This window comes from Erithacus rubecula (genome assembly GCF_903797595.1).
Source record: "Erithacus rubecula genome assembly, chromosome: 1".
NCBI classification, from domain to species: domain Eukaryota; kingdom Metazoa; phylum Chordata; class Aves; order Passeriformes; family Muscicapidae; genus Erithacus; species Erithacus rubecula.
In genome coordinates, this window is record NC_136658.1 from 57,707,770 (window position 1) to 57,725,059 (window position 17,290).

A 17,290-nucleotide genomic window follows, 5' to 3' on the forward strand; every position below is an offset into this window, starting at 1 on the left:
ACATGCATGTTTCTCTTAGTTCAACTATTGTAGTCTTCAAACAAGTCTGCACAGGGAAAAACAGAGTTCAGAAACTCAAGCTATGGGTTTGTTAAAGAATACTGATTTGAAAAACTTAAACAAGCATTTAAGAATGTTATACCCATTAGGTAGTGTTCTGTAAAGAGCATATTCTGGAATGATTTCTCTCAGTCTGTGAATAATTAAAAGTTCGTGTTCGATATCCAAATGCTCAAGAGAGGATTCAGAGAAAAAAAAAAATACTTCCTCTCTCCCCTTCTTGAGGGAATATTACCTTAATCTGGAAAAAGGCAGGGCAGGGTGGTTCAGAAGGAACCATCTTCACAGTTGTCTGTCTTAAGGTATTCACTAGGATCAAGCTTAATGGGCGTATCAGGTGATGGTAGAGAAAATACTAGGGATATTGCCCTCTTTGAAGTCCTGTGCAGTTCCTTATGTAGATCCCTCTTAGACTCCTACTGTAACATTTGTGAAAGTAAAGGTATGTTAAAAATGGATACTTGGTTGGATTTCCTCACATGCATCTTTAGATATCTTCAGTAATACTATTTAAACCTAGGCAAAATAACTTGTCTGATGCCTCTATATTGCTGTTGGTATAATATTAATTTTGCATATTTTAAATGAGGTTATGGTAAGTCACACCATAATAGTACCTGCTTTTGTTTTTTTCTGACTGCAAATGTTTTTTAAAATTAGGCAAGATCCATCTCTGCCATTTTTTCACTTGACAAGTGACTTCTCAGATGATCTCTACACTGGCAGTACTCTGACAACATTGGAGTTCACCAGCTAAAATTGAGGTAAACAAATGAAGCTCACTGTATGGATTCTTGGCATATCTCTGCACAACAACAGACTAGATGACTGAAACAGAACCTGGTTCCGCCTTTCAACATATGCAATGACTTGCACACAGCACTTTGAAGTTTGAGTATGGTACTCAAACTTTGGAGTGCACTAGAGAAAGGAGACATATGGGTCATTATCAAGGAATGAGACTCTCAAGCAAAAGTAATACCTATGATGTCTCCTCTTCAGAAGTGCTGACAATTTACACAAAGAACTATTTTAGAACTGTCCTTCAGTGGTTTTATTTCTGCTAGAGACATACTGCAGAAGACAGCCTTTAGCCTGGAATGAATTATCTGTTCCCTTGTTTTGGTGGCAACGAAAAAAGACCAACACCATTAAGCTTGAATTCACAACATTGGACAGTAACATTAATGATGACAACTTGTGAAATAGGAGAAGGAAACTGCAGAAGCACCATTTTGACATGACAGCAAAATGAAGCAAATGGTCAGTTAGTCCATTCCATTGTTTAAGACTGCAGATGGATAGGAAGCAGTAGCACAACTGGTGCAAACTCAGCTTCAATAGTGGAACTCCTTGAGCTTTTACCTATCAGGAGTAGAATCTACATCCATAATAGAGCTCAAAGAACATTTTAACAACCGCAATGAAATCAAGAAAACAGCATAAGTCATTGTACAATCCTTCAAGTAAGGCAGAGTGTATTTGACATAGTTGCATCCTAATTGCAGCTGTGCTGGAAATACATGAATTCAGCATGAATTCCAGTGTGAGATTTGCACATATGGTCATCTAGAGCACATGGATACACACTGTAAAGCTGGAAACTGGAAGACAGTATGAAATGTCCTGATAAAACAAATGAACCTGATAACTGAGTGGTGGAAAGATGCCAGACCATATGCAGGATTTGATAGCTTCTCTGCACTACACTTAATTCACTAGTTCTCTATATCCCAGTGCATATAAAAACCTTAAAACGAACTGGCAGATTTGTGACTATATGGATCTACAAACTACTTCTAGTTTTATAAGGCGAACGCATTAGAACTGTGGCAACAATAAAATGTCCCAGTCACTGCAACTGCAGAGAACAGCATCTGTCTTTTTAGATAGATAAAACTCTCTGCCTATTTCAGCTGTATCTTAAATTTGTTCTTAACAGTTTAATCTTTCTAACTTCTTAACAAAAATACGAAATAATTTGTCTCATAATCTGAACTAACATATCAAATTCTTAAGTTATTTTCACTTTTGTATTGTAAATCAGAAATATATTTGTAATTGTAACTAGGACTAACTCTCCAAATATATATATTTTTTTAATATGAGCCATTGTGACATTCATTTACTCAACATTTAATAAAAAGTATGCTTTCTTCAGTAAGTTCACCTAACAGGAAATGGATGCTAACATGCTAATGTGTTAAAACTGCCTTATTTTCATAAATTATTATGTAGAAGTTACTGTATGTTCTGAGATGGTAATATTCTAGTTTAATTCTCCCTGTCTTTGCTATTTTTTACAGAGTATTTGAATTCACTTTCCACTTGGCAATAGTCAAATGTTACCATTAAATGAACAAAGGTAAAATATTTACACAACTGGATATGCAGTAGCATGAGACAGAAATATGCTCAGCCAATACTGGAAAAAAAGAGTATAACATGGGACACACGTTGAGAAAATCTGAACAATTTCAGATTAATCAACAATTAACAATTTCTTGTTTATAAGTTTATCCCTTTAATTGATTCTAGCTTTCTCAAAACCATATAATTTAAAATATACATGCCAATTCCATCCCATAATCCATATATATGCTGCATTTTGCCTATGAAACCTCCTATTTAGTACACAACTGCTGACTGTATACCACTGTGAATAGACTGATAATTCTTGCAAGAATATACATCTGAAAAATAGAGCTCAAAGAAAGTCCTTCCTCTTCCTAAATTCAGTACTATTTGGAATTCAATTTTTATTAAAGCTTGACAGCAACAAAATAGATAACAAAAGGATGACATATACTGCTTATGAGCATATTTTTCTTTGTAAAAAATGAGCCAGAAGCTTCTCTACACTCATTTAGCAATGTAAATGTCACTTTGTTTCTCCAAGCTTAAAGCTGAGAATAGCTCCGGGGCTTACTTGTGATGCAGAAATGTTCCTGTAATCTACTTAGAAAACATGCAGAACATTAATAGAAACTAGAATCTTGGAACATAAACGTAGCATAAGAAAAATGATAATTACTCTGTGGCTTAACATTTAAAAAGAGAGCTAAGCATTGTACATCAGCATTTTTTTTATATAAAACAAGTTGAAGCACATAGATGAGCAGGAAGTCATTCACTTTAGAAACACAAATAATTTTGACATTATCATGTACAATCTTTTTACACAAAAAAGAGAGGGAAGAGGCAGAGATAGAGATTGTTTGAAGGCACCTGTTACCAATCACATCTTTTCATTTGTGCCTTCTCAACCCCTGCAGATACCCCTTCCTTCCCCTCTCCCCAACAAAGCAGTTTTTCCCTTTTATCCACTAAGCTTCCATCCCTGATTAAACACGTACTGCCCTCCCCCTTACGACTCCAAAGCTTTTTATGAGCGTCTGAACTTCTCTCCACCTCTGTTTTTTTGCAGATGGCAGCTGTTGCTATTCTCCAGGTTCTTAAATCCAACATATTGGCTTTCTGTCCTAGGTTATTCCTAGTCAATCTTCTTCAGCATAACTTAATTACAGCTAAGTATAGTATTAGCCAGACTTTAAAGTATGACTAATAATGAAATGCTGAAAACTCATCTGGAATTCTCAAGGTCATTGCTGAGATGGAATTAAAATCTGGGCACAGAGAATTTAGAAATGAGGGGCAGTCCCCAAAGGCAATATCAAAGTAAGAAGGACAAACCTGGCAATATAGAGTAGAATGGTCAAAGTAAGGTAAAGCAGAGATACTTCAGGACATCTTGCATTTCCACAAAAGAGGAAAAAATTAATAAAAACATCTGACTTTTCTTTCACTCTTGCGGGCAAAAAACCAGGGTAACTATTGAGAAGTACCAGGATTTTGTGCAGGATACTGACATAAGATGAATGCAAGCAGAGAGACTACTAGATCCTCAAACACTGTGAACATTAAATTTTGGAACAATGTCATGAGATTCTGAAATTCATATGGCCATGTTTCAAATCTAACATTCATAAACATTTATCTAAATCCCTGGAAACCTTAGCCTGATAATTTATAGAAGCTTTGAAAAAACACTTAGAGCCCTTCACAAACTCTGCATATCCTAATATAACTAATTAGTAACTGTTTCTCATCTTGATCACGTGGACTATCTCCATCTCCAAACACACTTGGAAAATGCATTTGGCAAGCATTTATCAAAAACTAAAGAATAAGTCAGATTTTTTACATTTTAAAGATAATGAAATTACTATTTTTTGTTCTTAACTTCTTCTTTCTCATCTATTCTGTCTTTTTCTCTATGCTTATTTCTTACCTACACAATACTGCCTTGTGCTTATCTCCTTTTCTTGCATCCCAGCACATTCTCTGATTGCTTGGACAAAATAAGCTAGACTGTTAATCTCACTCACGTTAGACCTCTGGCCTCTTGTGAAATTTATCGCTTTTTTTCTGCCCAGAAAATATTATATAAAAAATACAAAATATCTATCCAACAGATTAAATGAAAAGTTTTTGTTTACATTTTCAGTTTTTAAGATCTAATCTTTAAGAGACTGGTAGGACACTGGAAAGTGGCCTTTTTCAGGAGACATTGATTAAATAGTGAATGTAAATTCTCACAATGATACAAAGGGAAAATGTAATTGTTTGTAAAACTGCTTCCAAAATTCAGTCAGTTCCTATATAAGAAGGAGCCTTAGAGAGAAGAGTTAATTTGTGTCTGGTTAGGAAAAATAAATACCAAGGTGATTTTCTTTTCGGGCTTTTGAATTGAAACATGTCAGAAACAAAAAATGGCTGTGAGTAAGATACTGCATTAGGACACATGAACTCTCAACCTCTTCCACAAACAGGAGTTTTGAACAAAGCACCATGTCTTTCATTTTGATTTGCTTCTGCAAAACAGGGATAGTAATAGTTTTCTGCCTAATATCTGGGTATAATATTCGTGAGACAGGTGTTCAATTACAGTGGTGAAGACCAAAGAAATATTCACTTAATAAATAGGATTATTTTGATATATTGATAAGAAACTGTGAAAACCTGGGAAGGGGAGTTACATGGTTTTAAAGGAAAAGCATGCTTATTCATAAATGGTGAGTTATACATCACATGTGGAATGCTTCTCACCTGCCAAGTGGAAAGTAAGTTCAACATAATAGTCACTCAGCTAATCAGCATTTTAATATTAACCTGGCAGACTATTTTCAGCAAGAACAGCTCACTAAGAATTTTTATGCTTCAATATGTTTTAAATAGAATTAGAGCTTGCAACGGTTAACAAAATAAATTTTAAACCTGTGTAGTTAAGATTCCTACCAATTCAGGTACACATATTTAGACAGATTTAACATTCAATTTGAGTGACACAAAAATTTACTGACAGAAGCTAACTGGATTTAAGTAAACAAATAGCAATGAAAATCCATGTCTCTGTAGCCACTTAACTGACTGATATCAACCAGGTTTGTTTAAACTACTACATGTTTTCTACTTTGTCCCCCAACAGACAGCAAGAGCCTGGTTTCCAGTTGCTAACTTCACTTGAAGAGCTTTGGCACAGCAACACATGAATGTGTCAATAAGGCAGGGGGCTAGTTCAGCAAGTTTACATTCTATCACTTGTATACACAGCTGCTAATGTACGGTGAATGCACAGATGTGTAAAGCAGACAAAATATCGGCAGGCTGTCATATCTTCTTACCTGGTGTATAATATTCATGGGCTGATAATGAATCATCTCACATAAACAATTGTGCTCTAGGAAATTAATGGCTGTTGTAAACAGCCTGAATTTGCAGCATCCATGTCATAAATATTACCCTTCTATTTCTCATGACAATGATTTCATAGTATTAGTTTTACTTTTTTAGGTTAAAAATTACTGTATTGCAGACTGCATCACATACTGGCGATTTCAAGCAGTTACAAAAATAGTGTAAATGAAGTCCTTTATATTCATACAAACAGCGACTAATTGTAGGACTTGAAGGAACATCTATTAAAGTCTTATATTGGTGTCTCTTACTCCACTGTCTCATTTTTTGTTTTAAGGTCTCCTAACGAATTTTTATTTGAAACATAAAAAGAACTCTTCTACTTGCTCTGCTTTTTTTCCCCCGAAAACTCAGTGGATTATGAATTTCACATTAAAAATATAAACCCAAGCGAGTTAATTTTCAGGATTTTAGAACTCAATTTTTACACCCTGTTTGAATTGGAAAAGCTAAAATAGATTTAATTGTGCAGGTTATTAGTTTTCTTTATTGTGACACATCTGTATCTTAAATTTCTGAAGAAATAGTACAATGCTATACATCAAAGCATATCAAATTTATAACCTCTTAAATATAACCTCAGGAAATTATTACTAAAACTTCTTGCCAAACATCTGAGTGCTGACAGACTGCCCTTCCAAGTTTTCATCTGGAGTTTGAAAGCCAATGGATAAAGTCAAGAATTGCACTTCTGATGTTACAAAATACTAACAACTGCATCAAGCATGAAAGGCAATGGAATTGCCAGGATCACATAGCTCATGGTAAATATTTCTTTCAGTTGAAGACTCATTGTTGGAAAGAGTAAAAAAAAAAAAAGAACAAACTAGATAAAAGGAATCATGTATCAAGAGTTTAATCAAAAAGATTTAGTGGATTCATCCAAATTAACTTTAGCACTTAACAGAGAACTGTATTTCAGTGCCTTTAAATTATAGATGCCCGTTATATGCACAAAAGAATAACGTTTGGTTACAGATAAAGCATGGCACAGAAGCTGGTCTTCTATTCAGTTTTGGACACAAAATACCCTCTTTATCAAAGGTAAGTAATATTGACATAAATATTTTTACTTGTCTTTTTTCTTTGCTAGACTCTTTCCAAAGATCATTCAAACTGCTAACTTAATAGACAGCAATACACTTTTGTAAGGGTTTTTTTGGCCAGGTTAGGTTTCTGTTTAGTGATTTGAATGCAGCATTAGAAGAGTGTCAGAGCTGGTGCAGCAGGAGGAGGGAGGAGGAGAATCAGGAGCAAAGGAGTAAGGCAGAGTTACAGCTATTGGGTCAACTCAGGCATGATGTATAAATTAATCTGCATTTATGCTTTGAAGGAACATCTTTCTTACTCATTCTTCCCTAACTATACAAAGACACATGGGCAATAAGTTCCAAAGATAGGGACAGGTCATGCAGTTAATAAGTTAGTGGGAAGAATCAAAACTACATATTGGGGTTGGTGTGGTTTGGTTATTTGAGTTAAGTGTGTTGACAGTATAAAGTTCAGCTGATTAAAGTGAGAACAGAGATGAAAAATAATAATGCAAAAAAAAATTAATCTGGACATCTGAAACACCCCTTTATAACTCCCCCCTCCACCACTTACTAGAAGATTATTAATGGGAGACCCCACTGTTCCTCCAAACAATATTTTATGCTTTTCTGATGGATCTGGAAAAACAATACCTTGACAAAACATATAAAATATCCTATTCCAAAATCAACTGAAAAATCTGGCTGCATTAACTTGCTGTCTTGCACTAAAGGGCATACAAATGTCATCAGAATACTGTGCACCCCAGACCCTTCTGAGAGCTCAAAGAAACAAGGGGGACTGGGAAGGCTTTATTATGAACCTCCAACAAGAGGTCAGCATCATCCTAGATACTGATCATTCACAATAATGCCACTGAACTCCCTCAAACAGGAAAGTTTGCATTTAACCACATGAAGAACACAAGAAATTTTGCTTTACCAGATGATTCTCAGTGATCTAAATGAAAAACTAGTTTAAAAGGTTTTCCACATACATTTACTAAGTAATTCAGATAAAAAAAAGGAAGCAGTCCAACCTTCCTTTTTTTCTCCTTCATGGGTGGACAGAAGCTTTTAAGGCTTTGCACAATCAAATAACTAGTTTTCACTTTGATTTCCCACAGCAAAATATAAGATTCATCATCAAATTAGATGTTTATATAATTTGAAATAATGAAGTATTTTATGAAATTAACATTTAGTGTAATTTTTTCCTGTAATAAAAGAGCTCATGTAAGAATCCTACAGAAATTCTTCCAAGATTCAAAGTATAACTTTCAGCTTTCTTCTTCTAAAATTAAAATCTGTGAAAAGAGAAGATTAATCATGAATGTAAATTCTTTATTAAAGAAGTGTATAAAATGCTGTAATTGTCTCCAAAGCAGCATTATGAATGTAGCTGATATCACAAAGAGATAAAAATAAAAAAAAATCTTCCAACCCCTCAAACTCTAACATTCCATTAAAAAGAGTTAATACAGCCTGAGACCACACAAGCTGGAATATCTTAAGTCAAAACTGTACACTTACCGAAACACATTGCTGGAAGACAGCATTAACATTGTTTTGGCATTTTGCTTGTACTTTCAGCACTTACTTTTAACATACCTAAACTTAATTTTATCTTAAATATGGATATCTTTGGTTTATCTATTCAAGAATTCTAATGTTTCTACTTGCAAACATGAGAGCAACAAGGTAATTGCTAACAAGACATGACAGTTTAGTATGTGCAATGACTGAACAAGGCTGATAGTAACCCTGTTACATGACAGCATGGACCAAACACAAAAACACATAATTCATCTTTTTTTTTTTTTTTCAAATTGTATGAATGTGTATTTGCGGGTTGCATCTCAGTTTAATTTAAAATCACAAACGGTTTAAATGCAGTTAATTCTTTGCTAACCCGAAGTGAGAAAATTTGTATTCTTTATTTCTGTCAGCAAGGATAACTATTGAAAACTGTGGTGTAACTGCATATTTAAATCTTTTATTAAGATAGCAGAGAAGACTAGTCAAAGACTAACTTAATATCCTGTAGAAAGATTTCAATACATGAGATAATTGCATTTTAGAGAAATTCAGAAAGTGTAAAACTACTGTAAGATGTTTGCATTAACAGTAAAAAAAAGCTGCATTAGGAATAAACAGAAGTGATAAAAATTCAACTGATACACAAGCAAAAAAGCTACCTGTTCTTTTCAAACATTTTCCTGAAACAATTTTAGCTTGTATTTTTGTTTCTCATGAGATTTTTTTGTGTACTGGCACATTTAGTAGTTTTCTTCCCTCAAACATGCAACTTCTAATAATTTCTTTTTCAGTATTTATATACTTTACTGCAGAGGTATCTTTAAAAGACATTATTACTGTTTGACAAAACCAGTATGATTATTATGTCCTATTTTTAACAGATGTAAAAAGAAATTTGAGAAAACAGTACAAATTTTGGAAATATTTGATTAATTTCTTAACATTCAAGGTATGAGGAACATTGAAGTCCATTTCAGACTCAACTATTTGCTTTTCTTTTTCAATCAAGCCCTCCTCTGCCAGTTTTCCTTGATAGTTTGACACAGCTTAAGATTTGAAATGGTGACATGACACAAAGAAACAAACTACTGCATCAGGAATAGTTTATGAGGGTACTTACAGGGGCTAATGTAGTTTGGATTTAAACAATATCGTGTAGCTTTAAGTTAGAAATGTTATGGTTTTCTTAGAAAACATGGAAAAATTTTTCTTTTTATCACATTCTACAGTTTTTAATCAGCTGCAATTCATGCTCATTGATGTGACACTGCTAAAACTAGGCACCCAAGGTGTAACTGCTTTGTGAGCAGAACTAGTTGGCAGCACCCCTGGTTGGGAAAGAAAGAGTAGGAACAGGAAATTTTGAAAGAAATTAATTTGAAATTGTGCCAAGGGCCTATCATATGTAAAAAAACCCCACTATATGTTTATACAATTACGTCATGTTTCCTCAGAGTATTTTTCATATCATTAATATACGGATATGATTAAATATGAATATAATGGTAAGGTTTATAAACTATCTAGAAATGTTTAAATCAGATTAGTTTGGCTTGGAACTTAACAAACAGAATTAGTAGTTTTCATTTAAGTTAAGGCTGACTTGGAATCAGCTGTTAGTGAAACTGTTTTGTTTTGGTTCTAACAAAAAGGAGTTTTTTAAGTGCTTGGGAGAGACAAAGCTAGTTTGGACCAATTAATGACAAGGATTTTGGTTTACATGGATTTTGGTTTATTGATCTAAGAAGGGAATGTGATGATTAGCATGAACAGGAGATGAGGGAAAACAATTATGGAGGTGGAATGAGACTTCAGGTGGTGGATAGTCAGTTCAACATGAAAATAATGTATTAAAATGAGTGATAATCCAGTGTCTGACAGGACAATTTAGGGGAACTGTAGCCTCCTTGAAAGGAATCTCTCCATCTTTTCTCTTACCAGTAAGAGAAAAGAAAAATGTTGCCAGAGAACTATTGATATACCCCTACAATTACTTTCTGAACAAGTGAGTAGCTAGGTCCCATCACTCTCTATCTATAATTTGCTCTGGGAGAAGATTTAATAGCTGCTTAGATGAGCTTCTATATTCAGTACTCTTCAGCTTCAGAAAATTCTGTGATAGCAATTCACATTCTCACATTCCTGCAGAAAACTTCATTTATTTTCACCCTTTGTTTCAGACATTTCATCTGCGGATTTTCTCTCATATGCCATGAGATATAAGTCTCTTAAAATTATCTAGATAAAAATCTTGACAAAAGCCCTTAAAGTTCCCTAAATGGCACAATTTTGCATCATTTTAGATCTGAGAGTATATTCCAGTCTGGTAGCACCCTGATTCTTGCTTGCAAGTACACAAGCTAAGTACACAAAAAAGTACCCTGACTCTTTTTGGAAATGTGTATAACTATCATCTTGTTTCCTCTCCCTAACCCCTATTTTGCAGTTGAAAAGGAGTATCATCTTGTTTCCTCTCCCCAAACCCTATTTTGTAGTTGAAAGGAATTGAAAGGAGTGTAAGGGAAATGAATTGAAAAATGCTTTGGTCCAATGTTTGGCTGCAAACATTGGCGAGCACAGAGAGATCCTGAGGCATACTGTGGCATATGTAGACCTTGCAGATTACATGTGTATCAATTTCATTATCTTTATCTAGATTCTTGTTAAAAGCTTGCAATTGCCAAACACCGTTCAAGGCAAAAGAAAAGAAAGAACAGAGACAACAAATCATCAGAGAGAATTTAACAACTGAGAGTAAAACTGAAACCCTCCCCAGTACCCAACAGACACAGTCACCTGTGTTGCTGAAAATAATACAGACAAGAAAACTCCAACAAATCAAACCAAAGTAAACAAGTTTTTTTTTCCTCCATGGTTTAAGGGCCAGTAGCAAAAAAGTGCACTTATGGTAGTATTGCTAAAAGATAAAGATTACCTCACGGTCATTTAGAAGTCTCTCCAAATCTGCTGCCATTTGATTCTTGACACGCAGCAAAGCTGTCTTTTCTTTATTTAAAAGACTGGTAAAAAAGAGGATAGGAAATGCAGTAATAGCAACAGATAATCTCTTTTAATCTTATGTTCTGGATAAAACATGAATTTTCTAAAGCTAAACACTGGCAACAATAAAAATCTGCTTAAGTAATTGTATCAAATGATCCTTCTCTGAAATTTTTAAAAATGGGCCCAAATGTACTGATACACACATCTTATTTTAGTAAAACACAAGAACTATTCAAAGCCTTAATAAAATGCTTTTTTCTCTCTCTCTCTGAAGGGTAATTTAAATGATGAGAATCTTCTATTATCATTTCTTGGTTTCTTCTAGGCAAAATGAGATTATTTTATAAGCAAAGTAAGCCTCTTTATACCTACACTTCCATATCAAAATGTGGATTTCTTTGTTGTATTAGTCACTAGCAGTAGCACACTGTATGGACTCTTTTTATACTACTGTATTTAGAATTCTGAAAACAGCAAATACAAGGACGAAAAACATCCAGCTCCTCCCCTTTTAGCTGTGTAGTTTATGCAAAAATTGTAAATGTATTTTTGCTATTTTTAATATTTTTATTCCAGGATAATGCATGGTATCAAGTTTATCCTATGAACCAAATATGAAAACTGATTTACCATGAAAGCATGCCTCTATAGCAGAATGTAAAGTTTAACTTTAATCATTCTTTATCTTCATAGTTATAGAACATGAACATTTGAAATGTTTAGCATACACATTGTGGTTCCAGGCAGCAGTTCTATAATAATTATATGTATTTTCCTATTTAGACACAGCATCAGTTTCTAACATTACATTTTAGATTAATGCACGCATAATACCAGTATATAATCTATTTTGTTAAAATGGCCACAGAGATTTTCTTGGAAGACATGTTATATATGCCATTAGCATGACTTAACTAAATAGGTTGTGCAATATAAACTGTAACATAAATGAACAACTATGAAAAAATGCAATTCTGCATATGGAATGCAAATATGGAATACTGCAAACAGGTCAGGAGTTCAAAAGTAAATATATTAGAATTTTATAAATGGAGCAATTACATATGTTTCAAACACAATTTATGTAATAAGTCCAGTATGTGATCCAGAAATGATCAAAAAAATAAATCAATCTTTAATTGGCCGTGTATCATCCGCTTGTTTCAAATAAGCAACATCATCTTTTGCCCCAGAGATTTTCTGGCAGCTCCTTACAAGCTCTGTATTGTAAATTATGACTGTCAATTCCTTCTAGGCATTCATTAATTTTCAGAAAAAAATGTATCTTTTTGCCAAACTGCTCAGTTGTTTCAACTATTTAAAAGAAAAGCAATAACATTTAAAACAACTATAAAAATATTTTAAGATTTTCAAGAGTTTTACTTTCTGTTACATTTCTCATCATGATGAAATTGCTGTACCTTCTTTTTCTTGGGTTCATGTGTTGTAACTTGTATGCCACTTTTTCTTGGATTTCTGTACTTCCTAAGAACATAAACTAATCCTTCTAGAGGCTCACAAACTTATTAGAGAAGCAATAATATGTTTCCCTATGACTTAAGTGTGTACTGAATAAGCATAAGCATCAGGGTTCATGACTGAACCAGAAGTTCATGTTTGAGGTTTAGTTTCATCTACAGAACAGAACCTATTCTACTTGTACTGCTTATACCTTCTGAAATACTATGACATGAATGATCTAGGTAGAGCATTTTTAATTTTTCTTGTTTATAGTCAAATATAGGACATGGACTACTACATCATTCATTAGCATTTGATGTGTCTTCCATCATACACACTGCTATAGAATTATCAAACTGTGTGCAGACTTTAGATTTTGTAGTTTTGCAATACTTGTCCTTTTTTATCATTGCAGATAGAAGGGAGAAATTCATGTACTCATGAAAGAATACTGCAAGAGGCATATATACATTTGAGAGAGTGAGAAAGCACTTACCAGACAGAATGATAATATATAACAAGGTTAAACAGTAATACCTTCGAAAGTTCCATCTTGGGAAGAAGATTGACCATTTCAGTCCCTGGTTCTAAAATGTTCTGAACTAGCATCTTTGATAGTAGCCAAGAGATTCTAGCTTTAACCTACCTTAAACTCTCATTGAAGAGTAGTTTAACCTAGTCCAGGTTTAACTGGCAGTGTGACAAATCAGAGAGGAGCTTTACAATTTGTTTTAGCTGACCTAAGTGAGAATTGTTGAAGGATCATCATTCCCTCACCACATCCTGCTAACCTACACTTTCTGTTGGTACTAGAAAATTTGTCACCACATGAGAAGGTCCCTTCACTGATCTGGGTGGACAATGGAGTCTTTTTAAAGGTCATGTTTCACACTGATCACTAAAATAGCTTGATTTACCGTGTACACCTGAAGGCAAGGATGAGCTGCTCCATTTGGTGATGGAGTGCCTCAAGTGCCTTGCTGTGATCCTGAAACCACCATCTGTGTGTCTAGGCAAACCAACTTCACACTGGAGTTCAAGGGTTGTAATTTTCATCTAAAAACATGGGACCATGGTGTGATCCTGGTCACTTATGGCCTCACCCTGAATGTGGAGAAGGTGCCCATTGTGAGATGTCATAAAACTGTGGCCACAAAAGCCCAGGTCAGAAAACTAACTGAAATGCAGTGCAGGTCCTGGTTTTTTCTCTATGCTTTTCCAGAAGAAACCAAATTGTCTGGGAGGACATCCAGTTTCATTCCATCATGCTTTTAAAGCCTAGCCAGGTATTAATCCAGGTACCAGGAATGCAGGCTTACCATAAAATACACTTGTCATATGCACACACATTACTCATAGCAACCACTGGCTTGTTTTGTCTTGCTTCACTCAGAATCTAAAGCCAAGACAGCTTGGATATTGTATGTAAGACATTTTTAGGTAACATGATTCTTCTGGAGAATGGATACTAACATTTCACAGTTACAGTCATATAAACTCTTTTCAATGTGAGCAAATAAACTATTTTAATGCTTAAGTGTAAATATACTAGTTGCTATCCCATTCAGAAGCTTCTATAATTAGATATTCTGAATAATATGTTTATGCTGGACACACAAAATAAACATGGGATTTATATAGTACCAGATTTTATTATTACTTATATTCAGTTTGAAAAAAAAAATGTTCCTTTTTCAGTGAACTATGTACTCCAGAAGAAATGGATTGTGCCTTTCTGTTATTTTGCCCTTACATCACGAAGTTAATACTCCAATATTGACTTTTTTTTTTTTGCATTTTATATTCAGATACAGTATTACCATTGAAAAAACTAAATACAAATAGTACATATAAAGGTTTTGTACATATAACTGAATATATAATATAGTCATATAGTGAAGCTATCCCTTGTGTGCAAATTACAGATTAATAGTTCAAAGTAGGCAGTTAATTATTAGTCTAGGTCAAATTCTTTTCTTAAGTCACATAGTCAGAAAGAGAGGTGTAAGATGTTTTGCAAACAAAAGTTACTTACAAGAAAGAATACATGACAAATCAGTGATCTCTCACTGTGCAGCTAAGTAACCACAGCTCTGATTTTTAAACAGATTAAGGAGAGTATTATTGCTTAATGATTTTAATTGAAATGTTTCAGGAGGCTTAAAAATCTATTAATGAAGTGTCCAAATTAAAATAACTTTTTCAAACTGTAAAAAAACAAAACAAACCTAAACAATTTTTTAAAAGTTGCATTACAGGTCAAAAAATGTATTAAGACGTATTTCTACAAATTTTGCTTGGAGCATTTCTCTGGTAAGTATGCACTACTATTGGAATAGATGGTGCATATTTCACAGAATGGTAATGTTCTCATAAAAAAGCTCATTGCCCATTCTTTGGGCAATGGGAAAAACTCATCTAACACTCTATGCTGAGCTTTATGTTTGGATGGCAATTAGAGAACCCAAAATGTTTAGGTAAGGAACATTTCAGCACAAAGCTTCTTAGTGAGCAAAATCCTTATATGGCTTCTGGATTTGCCACACAGCTAAGGCTTTTGAGTAGTGCTTTTGGTAAGAGAACCACTTTTAAAACCAGCCATTGGTCCTGAGAAATTTGAGTAACTGCATTTAAAATAAATACTTTCTCTTTATGAATGAAGTCCTTTTAACATCTCCAGTTATTTATAAACCTAGATGTTTTTAGCAGAAAATTATGTACTAAAACTACAATTACTTCACTACACACATAAGAATGAAACTCAGATTTGTTTTCCCACAGGATGACATAGTTACAAGCATTTCTTTTCAAAAAGAAGTTAAATGTGATGTTTTCATTTCTGACTAAAGAACCGTATGCTAGAGAGATTTCCTTATAGCAGCAAGGAGTCATCCTCAGAGCACTGCTCTTACTAACCATCACTATTTACTTTTACTAATGAGAGTGCTCTGTGGTCTAATATAAATAAGAAGTTACTTGACAGAGTATTTTGAGATATGCAAACCACCTCTAAATTCATCCTGCATATGCCCTGTCACTCAAGACCAAGGTTTTGTATCTGAAACATATCTGCAAGTGTATGGCTCAGTATGGAAGCATACGAAGAGTTCTGCTCCCAGAGCCAAGTTCTGTTTGAGGTCAAGTGCCAGCACAGCCCTTGGCCTGCCTGGGAGAATCCTAAAGTGATGGGAATGAGAGTGGGAGTGAACACCATATGTGAGCAGCACCTGACAGAGCTCCATTGCTCTTAAAGAACCTCTCCTTCTCTTTGAGTGGTAATATGCTTGTGCTGTCACACTCAAACCTCAGCAGTGGTATCAGCACACCCTTAATAACCTGGCAGTGGGTCCCTAAGTTGCTCATGCAAAATCACAGCAGCCCAGCTAAGCATTTACCCCAACCACAACAGCTCTTGCAGCTCTTGTGAAGGTATGGCTAAGGACCCACAGAGCTGTGTGAAAGATGTCCATAACAGACACACTTCTCAGCAAATCAACAAAGAATCTCCAGCTCTGCTCGATATACTACTTTGGTTTTTTTTTTTAAGAATTCTGTCTAAGTATTCTGTTTCTCTCCTTTCAGAGAGAAGCTGAATGGGGCTTTGAGCAACCTGATCTAGTGGAAGATGGCAGGGAGGTAGAACTGGATGATCTTCAAAGGTTCCTTACAATCTAAACCACTCTGTGATTCAGTCTGAAGCTACTGACACAGGCAACCTTGAGCACCACTTGAACAGTCCTTCCAAGTCAGGAAGACATTTTGATCCAAAGGCTCTGAAAGACAGCCTTAGCTCTATAGATGTGACACTTAAGGGATGAAGGCAGGTAAGCTGCTTTAGTTAAAGTGAACTTTTGAAGACCATGCTGGAAAGAGACATAGGTCTGCAGGACTGTCAAAAATATTATATCAAAATGACCTGCCTGAATCCTTCCCATTCCTCTTGCAGAAATAATTGTTGTCAGAAATGACACTTTATTAGACTTATGAGTGTGGAGAATCCTGAACACATCTGCTGCCTGTTAAGGGACCATCACATAAGTGAATTTAGCCCATTTTGTGAAAAATTGATGAGGATATGGCCCAAAGACATCCAAAATGAGATTTCTGTCATAGATAGCCTTCCTTGTACTTGTCTTCCTCTTGTGCTGATTCAGCAACAGCCTTTTTCATCACAGAATCAAACTGAAATCCAGTACAACCAAGTTTCTCTATAGACATGGAAATAAAAAGTGCTGCAAAACATTTATATGTTTTAAGAAAGTACTGACTCATCATCCTGGGGAATCTGCTGGAACCTTATCACCTCAGGAGTATGCTCTAAAAAGACTATTGGCCACAATTACTGCCAATACAGAAGGTAATTATGGATTAAGACTAAAAAAGTAAATTTACTTGCAAATAAGTCCTTGCTGATTCCTCTACATGCAAGTGATAAGTGA

The 17,290-nt window shown here is 34.7% G+C and overlaps 1 protein-coding gene across 1 annotated transcript in view; it reads right to left on the minus strand.

The window, feature by feature from the left end:
• The window catches only part of PIBF1 (progesterone immunomodulatory binding factor 1), a 102,636-nt gene that overhangs the window by 9,067 nt on the left and 76,279 nt on the right, over positions 1-17,290 (minus strand). Inside the window, exon 15 of the mRNA XM_079313488.1 lies at positions 11,323-11,407. Coding sequence (XP_079169614.1) covers positions 11,323-11,407 — 85 coding nt within the window. The remainder of the gene's footprint in view (positions 1-11,322; positions 11,408-17,290) is intronic.